General features: G+C 38.6%; 1 protein-coding gene across 1 annotated transcript; it reads right to left on the bottom strand.

The window, feature by feature from the left end:
• Positions 1 to 2,037: 2,037 nt before the first annotated feature.
• Positions 2,038 to 3,032, bottom strand: LOC122024337 (zinc finger SWIM domain-containing protein 7-like). Its single transcript, XM_042582950.1, has 5 exons — positions 2,833 to 3,032; positions 2,732 to 2,753; positions 2,551 to 2,656; positions 2,335 to 2,442; positions 2,038 to 2,260 (listed from the first exon to the last, which is right to left on the bottom strand). Exons 1-5 carry the CDS (start codon positions 2,900 to 2,902, stop codon positions 2,159 to 2,161), a joined length of 408 nt encoding a protein of 135 aa, XP_042438884.1. The 5' UTR covers positions 2,903 to 3,032; the 3' UTR covers positions 2,038 to 2,158.
• Positions 3,033 to 20,341: the final 17,309 nt, after the last annotated feature.

Here is a 20,341-nt window from a genome sequence, read left to right as displayed (position 1 = left end):
GTTGCGAGTAAAAAGTTATTCGATCATTATTAGTATGTAAGACCTCTGTTCCCATCATTCTCTAGTAGCTGGCCAATACATGCATAATGAAGTCTCGTTTCTTGTATTTTTGCATGTCTGCGCCAGGAGAAGGATATTTCTGCAGCTGCATTCGAGTTTCCATGAAAGTATTAAGCTGAGTGGAGATGTCATACATTGCTATCATCGTTTCTTTTGCATCTTTATAGTCCCCACGGCCCACATAAGTATCAATAATGGCAATAAAGATTACAAGAGTTGGGTGCTGCATTAATCACGATTTACTATTGTTCTTCCTTAGTGGAGTATTTGGCTGGATGAGTTCCAACGAGACTTCCCAGCACTTTAGGTAGTGGAGGATGTCCAAGTTGTCGTGCTTTCCGAACCACTTGTACTTTGTATTGTTTGGGTGGACTATCACTGTTAACAGGACAATGGGAAACTTGGCTCGCCTGAAAATACCAAGCATTCACTGTTGGTTTTGCTGGAGCTTGATGCCAGGCTTCCCGTTGTTGTTCCCTTGTGGAATAGAAGTTGTGGTATTGGATTGATGAGTCAGACAATCTGATCGCTATAGATAAGGGACATGATTTCACTTCCACAATTCATTTGCTCGTATTTGGAGATGTGGACATGTTCACGATCCACTTTGTAGTCCCCTCGGTGCCCCACCTCGGCGACAATCTGCAACTTGATCCCTGGTTTCTTCTTAGCACTTGAGAAAATTGTATTTGGTGCTGCATTAATCCTCATGGGAATTCATTGACATGTTGTTAATTCAGATCAACTCAAATCTCTCTGGCAGTCGGATCACATCATAATTTAACATGTGGTTTGAACTAAAGAGAGGAAGCAGTTTTAAAGACTGATGATTCCTTGTGTTGTAACTTCAACTGTCATGGTGGCTTGTGTCATCAGCAAGCACAGAGAAAGTAGAGTTATGCCACCAATCTTTCAAGTGAAGTCAATGGTAATTATTCCCTTTGGTCGCAGCCGTTTCATGTTTTGTTGTTCTTGTGGTCCTTCATGTGTGTGAGAATATGGAACTAGTCGTAGTTAGCAAGTGCTAGAGAACGAACCAGAACCATTGATTTCACACTTCCACTCACCTGAATCTGTCCTAATCAAATCTCCTCTCTTTTTTCTTATCAAATTTGAGCTGACCTTGTTTATTATGGCCTCATGAGGCCTTTGAATGGGATGGATGTGGAACTCAACTCAATGCGAAGAGTTGCAAAAACTTACTTTAACCACATCAACAAAAGTGCAACAATAATGGTGCCAGCTTGAAGATAATGCAGTGGAGGACCCACCTGATTCCCAAACAGAGATAACTACAGATATAAAGAATCACAAAGATAGATCATATGGAGATTTTGTTGTTCGCTTCAATTATGTCATCTGAAAGACACAATTACAAGACAGAGTCTTGAGATGCTAAATTATGCCACAAAGTCCTTTTCAACTTTGCCTTCCAACTAAACAGGTGTTTGCTGTTCCACGCCATAAGGGAAACTAATAAGAATTTCCGATATCACAAGTGGTAGACTTGCATCAATAATTCCGTCTTCCTGCTTCTATCTAATTGACTTTTGGAGGGACTTGTCGATGGAATTCAATTAAGCAAGCACTTGCTAAAAAGTTCTTTTGCTTTCAAAGGTGTGTTATGGAAAATACTTATCTATGAACCTTTTTATAGATTGAAATTGAATGGTGTGTTCATCATCTTGATTACAGCTAGTCGGTATGATAAAATCTTTAATTTTGTACGTGGATCATGTAGTTCCATGCAAAATAATTTTGAATTATTTTATAAAATAAGCTTTATTTGTCTTCTATCTTTACCTACTGTTATATATATATATGCTAACTTAGATGAACACACCACTCATTTCAGTGAGTTTCTTTTATGAAAACTGAACTTTTTATCTATCTACTTCCTTTGTATCTGCGTCCCAATATCAATACTCGAACACCTAACATCACTGTTGATCATGTATAGAAATCTAATCTTAGAAATAACCATGTCTAATGTATGTTTGGATCCAAACCAAGTTCAAATAACATGAACATCTTAGAAAACACAAAGGGGAAGCACACAAGATAACTAACTAATCAGATGGGGTTCCACTTCTTTGAATCAGAGCTTTGATAGCATCACCGCCAACTGCTCATCAGACACCTCCATCTCCTCGAGCTGGCCAACAGCTTCCGCTAACCGAGCAGCTATCTGATGCTTACACTGGCAACGACGGCTACAACCATGAGAATCGAGCGAATCGAAAACGCAATTGAACTAGAAGGGAGGGAGCTTACGCAGAGCTGCTCCCCCCGATTGACAACGTCGTAGAAGAAGGAATAGCAAGTGCAGTGGTGCTCCGGGAAGCAGATGTACTCCTCTTTCTTCCTTGACTCCCCGACTACCTGAAACGCCCCGTCTCCCAATGTGGTTAGCAATAGCAATAGCAAAAGCAAAAGCAAAAGCAGGAGCATTTCAGTAGGAGGAGGAAATGAGAGAGCGCGGGAATGGACCAAGAAGAGGGACCGGCGGCTGGGCGTGGCTGACAACTTCCGGACGCCTCCCTGGTCGACGATCCTAGTGGCGCGCTCCAAGTTCTTGCCGAAGAGGAAGTGCAATCTGGACGGCGGCAGAGAAGAAATGAGAGAAGAGGGGGAGAGATAGGCAGGAGAGGAGAAAGAGGGTGTGCCTCACATGGAAAGGTGATCGTCGGACGCTGGTGGTCATGGAAGAAAAGAGGGGGTGAGAAGCGAAGAACGCTGGATCGGTCGAGGAAAGAGACGCAGAAGAAAGACCTGAGCGGGAGGATTTGATCTGCTCCCAGACAGCCTCTGCGACGGCGATGCTGGTGCCGGAAGATGCCATTCTTTCCTCTGCCTCGGACGGAGTGCAGACTGGGAATCGCCGCCGGATCCGTGTTGCTAGGTCGAGACGACGGCTGACCGACGAGGTTTTGATCTGTGCATTTCTGATTCCTCACAATTTTTTTTTATAAATTATTTTCTTTAAAATCTCAATAAAAAATAATTGATCAAGTTTTTTTTTAATCCTCGATTCGTTGGTGAAAAGCAAAATTACCGATCAGCCATGAATTCAACGAAATCGAAGAAAATATTTTAGTTTGATTCTCATTTTTTGGTGGCGGAGCAGACTACGGTGATCATCTCGTTATTCATTTATTTATCTTTATTTTTATTATATATTAAATAAATATAATTTTAATTTTATTTACACATCTTAAATAATTGTTATTTAAAATAAATAATAATAATATTTTTTTAATATCTTTTATGTAAAATTAAAATATATTTATTTAAAATTAATATATATATATATAATTAAAATATTATTATAAATTTGAAACGAAGGAGTATAATATATAAAAAAATTATATTTGCATAAATTAAAATACAACACTTTTAAGTATTGTTGTTGTATTGTAACTAAATATATTCAACTAAGTCTGTACGAAGTTGGTTATACACATGATTGTTACGTAGTTTGGAATTTGTCCAGAGATAATTATGAAGTCCTCGATTTGAACCCTGGATGGATTGTGCGGGTTTGTCACATTCATCGTTGTATCAATTTGTCACCTGCCCCCTTTTCTTGAACACTTATGTTATACAATATAACGCATGCTAATATAATATGTTTTAACTTTTTTCTCTACCAATAACGAGTTGGACTTCTGACAATTGTCAATTGAGCTTGGAGCACCACAAATGCTCGTTTAACATTTTTTTTTGTAGTCTCTTGTCTTTCCTTAAACAACCTCCTCTTGGAATCTTTCGGGTAAGGAAAAACCTTCACGAAAGTAGCTCAATCCAGATATAGTTCATCTGTTAGATAATACCCCTTCGTATATTGAGTCTCGTTGATTGTGAAATTAATCTCTGAGATATTTTTTTTGCAAGACGTTACTGAATATAGCAGATCTGTACAACATATTAATATCATTATGTGAACCTGCGACACCAAAGAATGCATGTCATATCCACAAGTCTTGAGACGCGACCACTTCAAGCACGATTGTTAGTGATCCATAATGGCTTCTTGTGAACTGGTTTTTCCAAGCAACAGGATAATTTTTCTATTTCCAATGCATGTAATCAAGGTTGCCCAACATTCCTGTTGGATATTGGGGTCTTAAATGGACCAAAACGATTTAGAGGAAGGAAGCCATCAATTGTTGAAAGTCGTAATTGACTTCAAAATTGAAATCTACGATTCGCGTAGATAGATTTAGACTATTAATTTGCTCAAAACCGATTAAGGGTGAATGAGAAATTAATATTTAAAGTCAACCCAAAATAACATTTGTTATTCATTAATAAAGTGCATAGGAGAATAGTCCCACATCGGAAATTCTCGATGTGTATTCTCTACTTATTAATGAAGATGTGTTAATGGAGTTAACACAAAAAAATAAAAGGACAGGTGACCCCTTAGCCCAGGGCGAGCAGGTGCTCGCACCTGTGAGCCCGCCACCCGCCACGTGCGCACGTGCGCAATGGGCGCTTTGCACTTTGCACTTTGCATCGTCGCGAGGAGCATTGAGGAGCTTAAATTTATGCTCCAGGTGACATTGACTTAGGGAATGGATGACTACCGTTGATCAACGTTGATCAAATAGATATGATGGAATACTCACTCAATCTTCTCTTCTCTTCCTCAAGTATTCATCTCATCTTGTGCATTCAAGAGTCCAAGAAATCTACTAAAAGGTTCGCTGGTCTCGGAAGTCGGAGTGCTACGATTCCGAGACGTTCGTCGTCGTTGTATCTTGGGAACGAATTGCAACAATCCGTTAAGCACCGTAGCGGAGCAATATCGTTTACGGAGATAGTGTCGAACACTAGCCTCGACGATCAGTTTGCATACTCCAGAAGCTACCCGGAGACAACAGTCGTAAACGATAGTTCTTGCAAACTGATATGGCTACCAACGACATTCCGACGGCCGTTCCGACCGTCGTTCCGACAACCATTCCGCACGGAGAAAAGCCGGAGAAATTCACCGGAACCGATTTCAAAAGATGGCAACAGAAGATGTTGTTTTATCTAACAACGCTAAACCTTGTACGGTTTTTGCACGAAGACACGCCAGCCGCTACGGAAGGAAGTAAGGCTGCTAGCGATGCGTGGTCTCATGGAGATTTTCTGTGCCGCAATTATATACTCAACGCCTTGGACAACACGTTATATAACGTATATTGTTCTCTGGAGACGGAAAAATCTTTGTGGGAATCCCTTGAGAAGAAATACAAGACCGAAAATGCTGGATTGAAGAAATTCATCGTCGGTCGGTTTCTAGATTTCAAGATTGTGGACTCAAAAAGCGTCTCATCTCAAGTCCAAGATATGCAATTAATACTGCATGATCTGGACGCCGAAGGCATGAAGCTGAACGAGACATTCGCAGTTGCTGCGGTAATTGAGAAGCTCCCTCCGTCATGGAAGGATTTCAAGAATTACCTAAAGCACAAGCAAAAGGAAATAGGGCTGCAAGACCTGATCCTGAGGCTACGAATAGAAGAGGATAATCGAAAGTTATCCGACTCCAGAGGAACCAAGCGGACTATAGACGAAATGTCCAACCTGGTCGAGCCGAACGCTAAAAAGCCGAAACAGTTCAAGAAGAAGGCACAAGCAAAGAAGTTCAAGGGATCCTGCTACAACTGTGGAAAGGCAGGACACCTGTCCAAGGACTGCAGACGCCCGAAGAAGCCAACCAAGGGGCCAAAGGATGCTGCGAACCACGTCGCAACCTCTCTTGAGGACTTGGATCTCACTGCGGTTGTATTTGAAGCCAACTTGGTGGATACCAACCCGAAGCAGTGGTTCATTGATACTGGAGCAACTCGTCATATCTGTTCCGATAAAGCGATGTTCTCCAAGTATACTCCGATAAATGGCAGGAAGCTCTATATGGGTAATTCCACGACGTCGCCAATTGTTGGACTCGGAAAAGTTGTTCTGAAGATGACGTCCGGAAAGGAGCTAACACTCATTGATGTACTCCATGTTCCCGACATCAGTAAGAACCTAGTTTCTGGAGCGGCATTGGTCAATGCCGGATTTAGGCTAGTGTTCCAGTCAGACAACTTTGTACTTATAAAGAATGGTGTCTTCGTAGGAAAGGGGTACCTAGAAAAGGGTCTATTCAAAATGGTTGTAATGCCTGTACTCCGAAATTTTGATGGTAATAAAATAAATGCTTCCAGCTATGTTGTTGAGTGTTTTAATTTATGGCATGATCGACTCGGACATGTGAATAATAATACTCTCAAACGTCTCGTCAAATTAAATTTATTACCAAACGTCAATGTTGACGGAACACTCAAATGTCAAGTGTGCGTGGAAGCGAAAATGACGAAACTACCTTTTCATTCTGTGGAAAGGACGATAACTTCTCTAGAGTTAATACATAGTGATCTATGTGACTTGAAATTTGTGCAAACTAGAGGAGGTAAAAAATATTTTATTACTTTTATCGATGACTGCACAAAGTTCTGTTATGTCTTTCTTTTAAGAAGTAAAGACGAAGCCCTAGAGGCGTTCAGAACCTATAAAACAGAAGTTGAAAACCAACTTGACAAACGAATTAAAATAATTCGAAGCGATAGAGGTGGAGAATATGGTGCACCGTTTGATGAATTTTGTACAGAATCTGGCATTATCCATCAAACAACGGCACCTTACTCACCTCAATCAAACGGTGTTGCCGAACGTAAAAATCGGACACTAAAAGAAATGATGAATGCTTTGTTGATAAATTCAGGCTTACCTCAAAACTTGTGGGGGGAAGCAATATTATCGGCAAATCACATTCTCAACAGAATGCCTCATAAGAAAAATGATAAAACTCTATATGAACTATGGAAAGGCCGCGAGCCATCGTACAAATACCTGAAAGTGTGGGGGTGCTTGGCAAAGGTCGAAGTACCTAAACCAAAGCAAGTAAAGATCGGACCTAAAACGTTCGATGCGATATTTGTCGGATATGCCCATAATAGTAGTGCATATCGTTTCCTAGTTCACAAATCAGATATTCCTGATATACATGTGGGAACAACCATAGAATCTCGAAATGCGATATTCTTTGAAAACGTATTCCCAAATAAAAAGGGAAACGTTGAAAGTGATAACAACGAAAGTTCAAACAAAAATGACGTTACCGAACTTAGCTGTTATAAAAGGACTATTGACGATCAAAGTGAAGAGCCACGTCATAGCAAACGGGGTAGAGTTGAGAAATCGTTCGGGCCAGATTTCATGACTTTCATGTCAGAAATGGAACCAAGAACATTAAGTGAAGCTCTCTCTAGACCCGATGCTCCAATGTGGAAAGAAGTTGTCAATAGTGAAATTGAGTCTATCATGAATAATCATACTTGGGAATTAGTAAACCTTCCTTCTGGTAATAAACCATTAGGTTGTAAATGGATACTAAAATGTAAGTATAAAGCTGATGGATCAATTGACAAGTATAAGGCCAGACTTGTAGCCAAGGGGTACAAGCAAGAGGAAGGCCTTAATTACTTCGATACATACTCACCGGTGACAAGGATTACGTCCATACGAGTGCTAATAGCCATTGCAGCATTGTATGACCTTGAAATACATCAAATGGATGTTAAGACTGCATTCTTAAATGGTGAGTTGGAAGAAGAAATTTATATGGAGCAACCCGAAGGGTTCATGACTCCTGGAAATGAGAAAAAGGTGTGTCGACTTATTAAGTCGTTGTACGGACTTAAGCAAGCGCCTAAACAATGGCACGAAAAATTTGACAAAGTAATGCTGACAAACGAATTCAGAATAAATGAATGTGACAAATGCATTTATGTCAAAAACACACCTGAAGGCTATGTAATCGTCTATACGTAGGCGACATGCTAATAATGGGCAGTAATCATGATGTAATCATGACTACAAAGAAAATGTTGACCAGAAATTTTGATATGAAAGATATGGGTCAAGCAGATGTTATATTGGGAATTAAAATTCTCAGGACATCAGAAGGGATAGTTTTAACACAATCCCATTATGTAGAATCTGTATTGAAAAAATTCAATGCATACGATCTCTCTACAGTGAAAACACCTATGGATCTAAGTCAACACTTAGCAAAAACCCATGGTGAGACCATATCACAGTTGGAATATTCTCGGATAATAGGCAGTTTGATGTATCTCACAAACTGCACACGTCCAGATATTGCCTGTACGGTCAACAAACTAAGTCGTTTTACGAGTAATCCAAACGACACCCATTGGAAAGCATTGATGCGAGTTTTCAGATATTTGAAATATACTATGAACTATGGATTACATTATGGAAAATATCCCGCTGTATTGGAAGGATATTGTGATGCTAATTGGATATCAGATACAAAAGACTCCAAATCCACTAGTGGATATGTATTCATGATCGGTGGGGAGCGGTATCTTGGAAATCCACTAAGCGGACTTGCATTGCTCGATCAACTATGGAATCCGAGTTTATAGCACTAGACAAAGCAGCTGAGGAAGTTGAATGGCTGCTGAATTTCTTGGAAGATATTCCTAGTTGGGTGAAACCTGTGCTAATCCATTGTGATAGTCAATCGGCGATTGGAAGGGCACGGAGTAATATGTATAATGGGAGGTCACGACATATACGTCGTAGACATAATACCATTAGGCAGTTGATCTCGAATGGAGTGATTGCAATCGACTATGTTAAGTCCAAAGATAATTTGGCAGATCCTCTAACGAAGGGGTTGAGTCGAGATCAAGTATACTGCTCATCAAGAGAAATGAGATTAAAAATCTACAACTAAAAACGACTGTAGCGGTAACCCAACCTTGTTGACTGGAGATCCCAAGATCTTGGTTCAATGGGACAACGAAGTTCAGAAGTTGTGGTCCAGCACATTAGATAGTTTATCTCTATCCCAATCCTAGGATGAATTTGTGCTGTCCTACCTCATGTAGTGAGGTTAAGCTTATGCTTTTAGTGACTTCTATATCTGATAAGGTGGAGTATGGTAGGATACTCTTGATAGAAGTGTCACCTATGTGAGTGTGAAGACAGGCCGCTTCAATGAAACACTCATGAATCCAAGATGGTATCCATGGCCGAAACGGAACCAACCATGAGAACCTAAAGTAGGTGAGATAGATCTCTGTGTGGGTGTTATTGTCTAAGTATACACCAACAGCTGAGCAGACATCACGTTCACTGCGCAGCCTAGTATACTCGATAGCATTTCACTACGGAAGGTTCAAAGCCACAAGCTACCTCTCCCGATGCAGTGACTTATCGATTGGACTCTTGTAAAATGTCAGCATGCATACACGCATTGCATTAATTTCCATTCATGTGGGGGATTGTTGGATATTGGGGCCTTAAATGGACCAAAACGATTTAGAGGAAGGAAGTCATCAATTGTTGAAAGTCGTAATTGACTTCAAAATTGAAATCTACGATTCGCGTAAATAGATTTAGACTATTAATTTGCTCAAAACCGATTAAGGGTGAATGAGAAATTAATGTTTAAAGTCAACCCAAAATAACATTTGTTATTCATTAATAAAGTGCATAGGAGAATAGTCCCACATCGGAAATTCTCGATGTGTATTCTCTACTTATTAATGAAGATGCGTTAATGGAGTTAACACAAAAAAATAAAAGGGCAGGTGACCCCTTAGCCCAGAGCGAGCAGGTGCTCGCACCTGTGAGCCCGCCACCCGCCACGTGCGCACGTGCGCACGTGCGCACGTGCGCAATGGGCGCTTTGTAGGCGCACTTTGCACTTTGCACTTCGCAGTGCCTGCGTGGCACTCGGGTGACGTGTCAGGCTCTTACCTGACGTGGCAGTGCCTATGCGGCATCCTCGTGGGCAAAGGGAGATGACTGGACAGTTGACTTAGGGAATGGATGACTACCGTTGATCAACGTTGATCAAATAGATATGATGGATCGCTTGTGATGCGATCTAGAGCGTTGGATCGCAAAGAGTAACGATCTGACGGCCTGGGATGAGGCTTAATCTGAAGCATCGAATCAATGGATCCAGATCCGATGGCTGATGACAATAGGCGGGATCTGAGGGTCACAACTCCTCAGATCTGATGGATGAGATTGAAGTGGGCTTGGTGAAGGGTTACAACCCTTCAGAATAGATGATCTAGATCGATCCAGCCCAAGGAACACATCCACTCACCCAAAGGACACTCAACCTCTTCGTTCAGTATAAATAGAACCCTCCAGATGATGGAATACTCACTCAATCTTCTCTTCTCTTCCTCAAGCATTCATCTCATCTTGTGCATTCAAGAGTCCAAGAAGTCTACTAAAAGGTTCGTTGGTCTCGGAAGTCGGAGTGCTACGATTCCGAGACGTTCGTCGTCGTTGTATCTTGGGAACGAATTGCAACAATCCGTTAAGCACCGTAGCGGAGCAATATCGTTTACAGAGATAGTGTCGAACACTAGCCTCGACGATCAGTTTGCATACTCCAGAAGCTACCCGGAGACAACAATTCCAGGGAAGTCATGCCTCTTATCATGCATTTGAAGAAGACGTTGAACATCATCAACATTCGACTTTCTCAAGTATCGTTCATCAAATAGTTTAACCACATAACTGCAAAACTTGAAAAGACACTTGATGATAGTTGATTAACCCATACATAGGTACTTAACAAGATGGTTGGCTGGGACTTTATTGGTGAATTGCAGTCGTACATTTTTTAAGTGGTGATAAACCTTTTCTTCTCGCAGCATCGCCCCTCTGCTAAAAATACAAAAAAAAAAACGACTCTCAAGTGCATTCACTATGCGACAAAATAAATCTCTTCACATGGGAAATAGTCTTTGAAATATTTGATCTGGATATACCGGGTTTATGGAGAAATAATCATTGAAGAGTCTTGCATGCCCAGCTTCACAATTTCTTTGGATGAACCTTTTTCTTCGCCACATCTCGTTATTTCTTTGATATGCTTCAACTATTTGTCGACTTTGTTAAAGTATCAATGGCATTAGCTCATTCCCCAGATCATAACCTTCGTCAACAACTTCAACTTGGATTTTGTTTTCACCTGTCAAGTCAGAGCTTGTGCTACTTGAATATTGAGACATTTTGAAGCTAATTCAAGTCTATGTTTAGAATGAAAAATTGTAGAGTCTATTTATTATTACTTTTTTTGTCAACAGCTATATTAGAACGGATATATTTCAACAGCGACTTTCCATTAATTGAATTGTACATTAATTGTACATGTATTCCAATGACTATATTAATAAAATAATTCTCATGAATTGTATATTAATTACTAATACTTATTTGGATGGGCACCCCATTTATTTATTTTTTTCTTTCTAAATAAAATATTTTAAAAAATAGAGAGATAGTGTCTCAATCAAGCCAATTAAAAAAGCATTAATTAAAAAATATAATAATAGAAAATTATATTAATTGAAAAATACAATAATAAAAAATTAGATTAATTGGAAAGCATAATAATTAAAACTACATTAATTGAAAATTATAATAAATGAAAATTACAATAAATGAAAATTACATATTTCATCTTCTCCTAATCTCTTGACATAGATGTTCATGAATGTTAAATTGATCCTCTGTCATTTACGAAGTATCATTTGAAAGGATTGCGTATTCCTTTAGTTGAACTTTAGCTAAGGCAACTTTAGCTTTCATTTTAGCAGTGTTTGCTTTCATCTCCTCAATTTTGAGTTTTTTTTTTTCATTTCAACTTCTATCATTTTTATACTTGTATACTCAGTAAACTTCGCAAACATATTGTCCAAATTTATTGTCATACTTCTCATGCCTGATTTCATTTTGCCTTTTGCCTTTTCCCTTTCTTTTTGCTACCTTCTGATCCATTGGAAAATTTTCTTCTTCGTTTAGGTCTACATGTAGACTCGTATCTCGGTTAAATGAGGTGTTGATTGCCCCTGACTCTGAGGTCCTTGCCTTCGTCGTGCTAACAAGGTGATCAACGGACTGTGGAGTAAATATTGAACAATCTTTTACAATTCTCCATACATGCTCATGATTAAATGCAATGTTGTTATTTTTCTCGTGATATTTTTCATACACAAGCCGTAATATGTCCTCATCACTGTGGCTGCTACGATATGCACTATAAACATTATTGTAAATTGCATTGGAGCGGTATACATTTTTTGTATGATATTGTGTCAGTGGTATGCCACTTGCAATTCCATTGGGTTTATATGGAGGATGATTCTCATTATAGTAACTTGCAATACGTCCTCAAAAAACATCCATCTTTTGATCATTACCAATGATTGGATCATCGCTAATAGTAACAAACAATCTCGCTAAAACCTTGTCTTCAACCTTACTCCATGTTGACCATTTTCTTCTATCCGCAACATCAGAATCCGCTTTCTTCAAATTTGCGAGTTCAATTGGGGATTTACAGTCAGACACTTGAGTCTCTGGAATAAAATTCGGAGTAAACAGTTCATTTTTCAAGATGTAAAAGATATTTTGATTGCACGTGGATTAGATAGATAATTTTGTCAATATGGATCATTTGGTGGATATAAATCATATAGATTTGGTAAGTATAGATTATGTGGATAATTTGATAGACATAGAAAATATGAATAATTTGATAGAATTTATGGATTTTGAAAAAAACATTTTCTTCTGATAATTTTTGATAATTCACAAAGTTTCTAAAAAAATCTTCGATCATTTTCATTTATTTCAAAGAAAAATAAGAGAAGGTTTTTAGAGGGATTTAGATTTTTTTATTTTTTATTAATATATATATATATATATATATTAATAGAAAAAGGGAAAAAACTTGTAAGAGGAGGAGATGTGGGACGCAGAGACTTATGAGTCGGTTGAGCAGGAGCTGTGGGACCTCAAGCTAAGGCAAAGAAAAATAAAATAAAAAACAATTGAACGCGTTCATTGAAATGAGCGCCTTTGGTTGGGCCAGCCTCGTTCAAACATTTTCACCCATTGGTTTTAACCCCCGTTGAACATTATAACACTCCATTAATTCTTTCAATGTTGGCGCTCTTAGAATTTTATGTTTATTCTATTAGGTTATACTGATTTAGTAATATCATTTTCCTTGTAATGATTGTGTTTATATTGAGGCTTTGGACAGGCAATTTCATATTACTCCAAAACTCTTCCTTTGAAACCTCAAGACCCTGTTATTCTTGGCAATCGAAGTGCTGCTTTCTGCAGGTTAATTTACTATTTGAGAGTTCGACTTTGTTTGGCTTGTGTACTTTTTGCTTGCATTTGTTGTAATTGTACTGCTTGGAGTATTTTTTTTAAAGTGTTCTTTCATATGTTATTCTCATTAACCTAATCTTTTTAGGATTACAGGACCAGTCAACTTCTTAAGGATCGATCGGCACGTGATTCAAACCTTGAATGCGCTTGATCCTACTACTCATGCTGAGGTATAGCGGCCTATAATCTTTTCCATCTTGATCACTTCCAAAGTGACTTAGAATTCTAATCATTCAGTCACCTTATCAGCTTGCACTAAAGGACGCTACAAAAGTTATTCGTATCCAGTGTACCTCACCAAATGCATACTTCTTAAAGGTAAATGCTCTTGTTCTGGTAAGAGTTTGAGAATTGTGGTTGCTTAAGTCCGACAATTATTTGTTTGCATGGAAGAAAATAAAAGCATGATTACTAAGTTGGATGATTGCTTATTTGCACAAATTCATTTTTCTTAGTGATGGATTATAAGTGACTAATGGTGTCCACCAATCACAACCTGTTGAGGAGGTAACTCTTCGGTTGTAACTTTGTCACATCCCCAACAGATTTGATTCTCTTCCAGACTAGACTACTGGAGGTAACTCTTCGGTTGTAACAAGAGAGAGCGACTGTCCTCTCTTTTGTTTTATTGATAAGATCTAACTATCTAACTCTAAGAGTCGACATTCGGTATTATCCTCATCATATAATATTCGTCGAGCGGATTCTTCACCAATCTCCACAGGCACCACTGCTTCTTCTCCATAGACTAAATGGAAAAGGGGTTGTCCCCGTACTCTCGCGAGGTGTAGTTCGATAAGCGCATAAGATATTGGGTAGTTTATTTATCCAGCTTCCTCCGACATGATCCAGTTTAATTTTAAGTCGTCTAATGATTTCTCGATTGACCACCGCTGCTTGACCATTACTCTGATAATAAGCTATGAAAGCGAAGGCTTAAAGAATATCAAAGCTCGTACACCACTCTCGGATCTTCCGTCCGTAAAATTGTATCCCATTATTTGAGACAAACTTATGAGAGATTCCATATCGGCATAAGATATTCTGCCATAAGAATTTGATGATTGCTTTCTTAGTGATCTTTGCAGTGCTTTAGCGTCCACCCATTTGAAAAGTAGTCTATGACTACTAAGATAAATTTCTTTTGAGCAGGTGATGTCGAAAACAGACCCATAATATACATACCCTACTGATCAAAGGGACATGAAACCATAGAGGTACTCATAGGCTCAATCCAATGGTGTAGAATATTTTGGCGTTTCTGACAATGAAGGCAGGTTGCCACTAATCGGGCAGAATTAGCTTGTAGAGTGGGCCGGAGATATCTGTTGGTTGGTCCTAGGAAGATCGTACCGGTTCCACTGTACAAAAATTTTGTACAAGTGTCGAACCTTTCCTAAACAACCTATTGTGTTCTTTAGAAATTAAATTAGGAATCGCAAACGGAACTTAACATTATTGATTCTAAACTTAACTTATCTGTTCTTAATGGTTTAGATTTGGATCGCAAACGATGCTTAACATTATTGATCCAAATTCACCTATGTTATAAATTCAATTAAATATTAATTTCCAGAATTGGCTTCCAGGACTGCATGGCGAGGCACTAGTCCTTCTTAGGCATGAGATCATCCACCACCGCTTAGACAAAGCCTTTTAAGGAAAGCTAATATTTAATTTCCTTATATAAGTCTAGGTTTAACTAAAAAGAACAATCGAATCACAAATTCGAAAAAAAAAAACACAACTTTGAAACAAATCCGAAACTTTAGAATCATATGTCTCTTGTATTTGGAATTCTAACAAAGAAGAACTAGTATGATGCGGAAAATAATTACTAGTTATACCTCTTCTTTGTATGCTAATAACCTCAAGATCTTTTGTCGTATTCCTCGCCTCCTCTTGGATGTCGTGTGGGCGACGATCCTTCAAGACCAACACCACCCAAAAGCTTCTTCCTCCTCCTCTTAAAATCCGGCCACCACCACCACAAAGAAATAAGAGAGCAAGAGGAAAGGAGAGGGAGAGAGGGTCGGCCACAAGAGAGAGCTCCAACAAGAGAATAAGAATTGATAATCCATGAGGTCTCCCCTCCCCTTCTTTTATATTACTTGCCCAAGGCAAATAAGGAAAAGATTTTTACAAAAATTAAAATCTTCCTCTTGTTTTTCCTTTTCCCTTTTTATTTTTCCTTTTCCTTCCTCTTGATTGATTCAATCATTGATTGGATTAATCATTGATTGGCCGGCCCCTTGCTTGGGCACCAAGCAAGGGTGGCTGGCCCTTAAAAGAAGGAAAATTAACTTTGTAAAAAATTTATAAGTAAAGAAGGAAACCTTTTATAAAATTTTACAAGCTTTCTTTTAATTTCCTAATATGAACGTTAAAAAAAGAAAGTTTTAAAAATTAAAATCAAGTTTTAAAAATTAAAATCAAGTTTTAAAATTTAAAACTTCTCTTCTAAAATTTCCTTTTTTATCATGATTACAAAAATAGAAAGTTTCAAATTTAAAACTCCCTTCCTTTTTTCTAAAATCATGAGGATGGTTAAAAAAGGAAAGTTTTAAAACTTTTAAACTTTCTTTTAAACCATATGGCCTAATTCAAATAAGGAAAGTTTTATATTTTAAAATCTCTCTTTTAAAACTTGTAGTTATCTAAAAAGAGAAGATTTTAAAAATTCAAAACAACCCTTCTTATTTGAAATATGGTGGCCGACCTCTTCTTGCTTGGGCACTAAGCAAAGGGCCAACCCCTCTTTGAGAAGTTAGTGGTCGACCCTTGGCTTGGTCACCAAGCCTTGGGCCGACCCCCTATTGGACACTAAGATGGGCTTTATATGGATAGATTTGAGGCTTCATTGAGGCTACGACAGGGACGTAGAGGAGAAATTAATTTTGACCTTCCGATGAGCTCAAGTATCCCGTGTTCTCCCCGAACACACAACTCAAGTTCATTAATAATAACTGATTCTACTAGAGAGTTATTATTGCACTACCTCACCAATCTCAAATTACATTATGAGCTCTTTTTTATCATGAGTGTGTTAATCTCCCTGCGTTTAAGATATCGAATGCCCATTAATTTAATTGAGTTATTGACAACTCACTTTAATTAATGACTTAGTCCAAGAGTAGTACCACTCAACCTCATTATCATATCGGACTAAGTCCACCTGCAGGGTTTAACATGACAATCCTTATGAGCTCCTCTTGGGGACATTCTCAACCTAAATTACTAGGACACAGTTTTCTTCTATAATCAACAACACATACTATAAGTAATATCATTTCCCAACTTATCGGGCCTATTGATTTATCAAGCTAAATCTCACCCTTTGATAAGTTAAAGAAATAAATACTAAATATATATGTTTGTTATTATATTAGGATTAAGAGCACACACTTCCATAATAACTAAGGTCTAGTTCTTTTATTAAGTCAGTATAAAAAGAACTTACCTAAAATGGTCATACTCAATACACTTAGAGTGTACTAGTGTAATTTATTAGTCAAGATAAACTAATACCTAATTACATTACGACTATTCCAATGGTTTATTCCTTTCCATCTTAGTCGTGAGCAACTGTTTATAATTTATAAAGAACTGATAACATGATCTTCTGTGTGTGACACCACACACCATGTTATCTACAATATAAATTAATTGAACAACTACACTTAACAAATAAATGTAGACATTTGACCAATGTGATTCTTTTATTTCAAAAATAAATGTTTACAAAGCCTAGGCTTTTAGTATACACTCTAACAATATCATGTCAATATACTTTTTGGGCGTCCAATCAGCCATCCATATGACTCCCGCAACATCCTTGATTAATTTCCTTCAACACATATTTTGTAACTTTTGGTCCTAGGCATTTAAATAGCAGGCGAAAGAAAGCCCGCTTATATAATTAATCGTTTATCATAGTGAACCGACCGACTCTCCTTCTGATGATATGAGCTAGGTTTGGATCGGCGGGCAGAGTCCTTTGCTGGATAAATGCCACCATCAGGGCTTGCCAATCGGTTGTTTCTTCAATGTCAGTTTGCTAATCGATATGGGCTATTAATAGAATTTGTGCTACTAGAGTGTCTAAAACCCCTGTGGTTAGCTAGCCATTCTAGCGAGGTCATCAACTTTCTAATTTTCAAACCTGAGCATCTTTTGCAATGTTACCTTCTGAAAATTGACTTTCAACTTCTCAAAGGCTTCTGCGTACATTTTTAACTTTTTGTTGTTAATCTCAAAATTTTTGGCTAGCTATTGTGCTATGAGTTGGGAATCCCAGTGGATTACAACTCGGGATGCTCCTATGTGCTTTGATGCTTTAAGACCTGCTAGCAGAGTTTCGTACTCGGCTTCATTATTTGAGGAGCAGAAGTTCAATCGAATGACTAATTGCATTACATCTTCCTGGGGGATATTAAGATAATTCCAGCACCACTACCCTACCAAGTGGAAGATCTGTCCACTTAGATTTTCTATATACCTTCTGGTTTTGGATTGTGGATTTTAGTTATAAAATCGGATAAAACATAAATCTTGAGAGTCGAGCGAGGCTACTATTGTATGTCATACTCACTTAATTCATTTTATCAGTCTCCCTAAGACTTCTGGATTTGTTAATACTCTACTTAGGGTGTTGTTGGTAAGAACCATGATTAGATGCGAAAGAATGTATGGCCCAAGTCGATGAGCTACCAAGACTAGCTCCAAGGCTAGATTTTCAAGAGTGGTGTACTAACATTTAGCATCTTTCAATAAATGACTTTAAAAATGCATATGTTTTGGTACATCATCATCTTGTCTAATTAATACTGTTCCAACAGCCTCTTCAGTAGTGGACAAGATACATCCAGAGTTGCTCCACCACTACTGGCTTTCGAGAGAAAAGGTAGACTCATTAAGTAACCTTTGAGCATCGTAAAAGCATTGTCACAACTTTTGTCCCACTAAAATTTGGTGGCTTTACACAATATCTTGAAAAAGGGAAGGCTTTAATTGGCCGATCAGAAGATGAACCTGGAAAGGGCCTGAACTGCTCCGGGTTGACTTTAATCCCTCGTTTAGTTATCATATAGCCAAGAAAATGACCACTTTTTGCCCCCAAAGAGACATTTATTCGGGTTTAACTTGAGCCCATATTTTCTCAACATGCCGCATGTTTTTTTTAATGTCAACAATTAGATTTGCAACTTGGGCACTCTTGATCAGAATATCATTTACATATACCTCCATGTTTCTTCTAATATGATGTCAAAAAATTTTGTTCATTAGTCTTTGATAAGTTACTTCTGCATTTTTTAGTCCAAATGACATAACTTTATAACAGATAGTTCCATCAGATGTAATGAAGCTAACCTTTTCTTGATCCTCTGCAATGAAAGGGATTTGGTGGTACCCTTGATAAGCATCTAGCATACAGATCAGCTCACTACCAGCTATAGAGTTGACCAGCTAATCTATGTGGGGGGAGGGGATAACAATCCTTTAGGCAGACTCTGTTGAGATCTCTAAAGTCAATGCAGACTTGTCATTTATCTCCAGGATTAGCTACCAGTACCATGTTGGTAAGTCAAGCCAGGAATTGTACCTCATGAATATGTCTCGCTTCCCAAAACTTGTTGACTTCCACTCAGATCTTATTTTGTTCACCGTCAAAGTTTCTTTTTTTTTCTGTTTGATTCATCGAGCATCTGGGAAGAGATGGCACCGATGTTCCATTACCGTCGGAGATATACCTGTGATCTCTTTTGGTGACCAACTGAACACATCGTGGTTTCTTGAGAGGCATGCCACAATTTTTCCATGAGCTCTGTAGGTAGGTCGACGACAATCTTTGTGGTCCTTTCTAGCTAATCGGGGTAGATTTGTACTTCTCATGTTCCTCGATCAGTTGAGGGAGGGGTGTTTCTTAAATATCATGCACATAACAACGCCGAGCTACTAGCTGGTCCCCCCTTACTTTGCCTACTGACTCTTCTAACGGAAATTTGATCTTCTAATGAAAGGTGAAGACCACTGCCTAGAATTTATACAAGGCAGGTCACTCTAGAATAAAGTTATAGGTGGAAGATGCCTCTATTACTATGAAAGTAGTCATCCAGGTCCTCTTTAAAGGGTCGGCTCCCATTGAGATGGTCAGTCGGATCTAACCGAGCTACTGCAATATATCCCCTCCCTCTATGACTCCATCTCTAAGCATGTGCTCCTACCATTTCTCCACCTCCTGCATCATCTAAACTTAATATATGCTATATAAATATTCCTTCGGACTTTTTTGACTGCATAGAGAACCGGTCGGGTTTGCACGTCTTAGCGAGATTAAATATCCATAAATACTGTTTAATGTTCAAGCTTATGGTTGATCCTAGAGAAGGTTTAAAAATCTGGTTCCCCCTAAGGAAGCTAGGTCGGTTACTCCTTAAGGTCCCCGATCGACTGTTATGAAAGTTTAAAGTCTCCAGTTCCCCCTAAGGAAGCTAGGTCGGTCACTCCTTAGGGTCCCTGATCGACTAGATAGAGGTTTAAAGTCTCTGGTTCCCTCTAAGGAAGCTTGGTCGGTCATTCCTTAAGGTCCCCGATCGACTATTATGGGGTTTAAAGTCTCCAGTTCCCCTAAGGAAGTCTGGCCGGTCACTGCTTAAGGTCCCCGATCGACTATTATGGAGGTTTAAAGTCTCCAGTTCCCCCTAAAGAAGCCAAGCCCATCACTCCTTTAGGGTCCCCGATCAACTAGATGGAGGTTTAAAGTCTTCGGTTCCCCCTAAGGAAGCCGGGCCGATCACTCCTTAGCATCCCCGATCGACTAGATGAAGGTTTAAAGTCTTCAGTTCCCCCTAAGGAAGTCTAGTCGGTCACTTCTTAGGATCCCCGATCAATTACGAGGGAGATTTAAAGAAAAATATATATCTCTCCCAAATAATATCACCTGCATTTTATCTGTCATTTGTATTAAAAAAACGTTTGAACAAAATACATAAAAGACTTA

Source organism: Zingiber officinale, chromosome 9B, assembly GCF_018446385.1.
Source record: "Zingiber officinale cultivar Zhangliang chromosome 9B, Zo_v1.1, whole genome shotgun sequence".
Lineage (NCBI taxonomy): Eukaryota > Viridiplantae > Streptophyta > Magnoliopsida > Zingiberales > Zingiberaceae > Zingiber > Zingiber officinale.
This window is presented reverse-complemented; position numbering and strand designations above follow the sequence as displayed.

Bases quoted from the DNA above. Each gene is read 5' to 3' on its own strand.
- LOC122024337 (XM_042582950.1), bottom strand. From the start codon at position 2,902: ATGGCATCTTCCGGCACCAGCATCGCCGTCGCAGAGGCTGTCTGGGAG. The intron at 2,754-2,832 runs GTCTTTCTTCTG...CATGACCACCAG, and splicing joins GATCAAATCCTCCCGCTCAG to CGTCCGACGATCACCTTTCC. The intron at 2,657-2,731 runs GTGAGGCACACC...GCCGCCGTCCAG, and splicing joins TCCGACGATCACCTTTCCAT to ATTGCACTTCCTCTTCGGCA.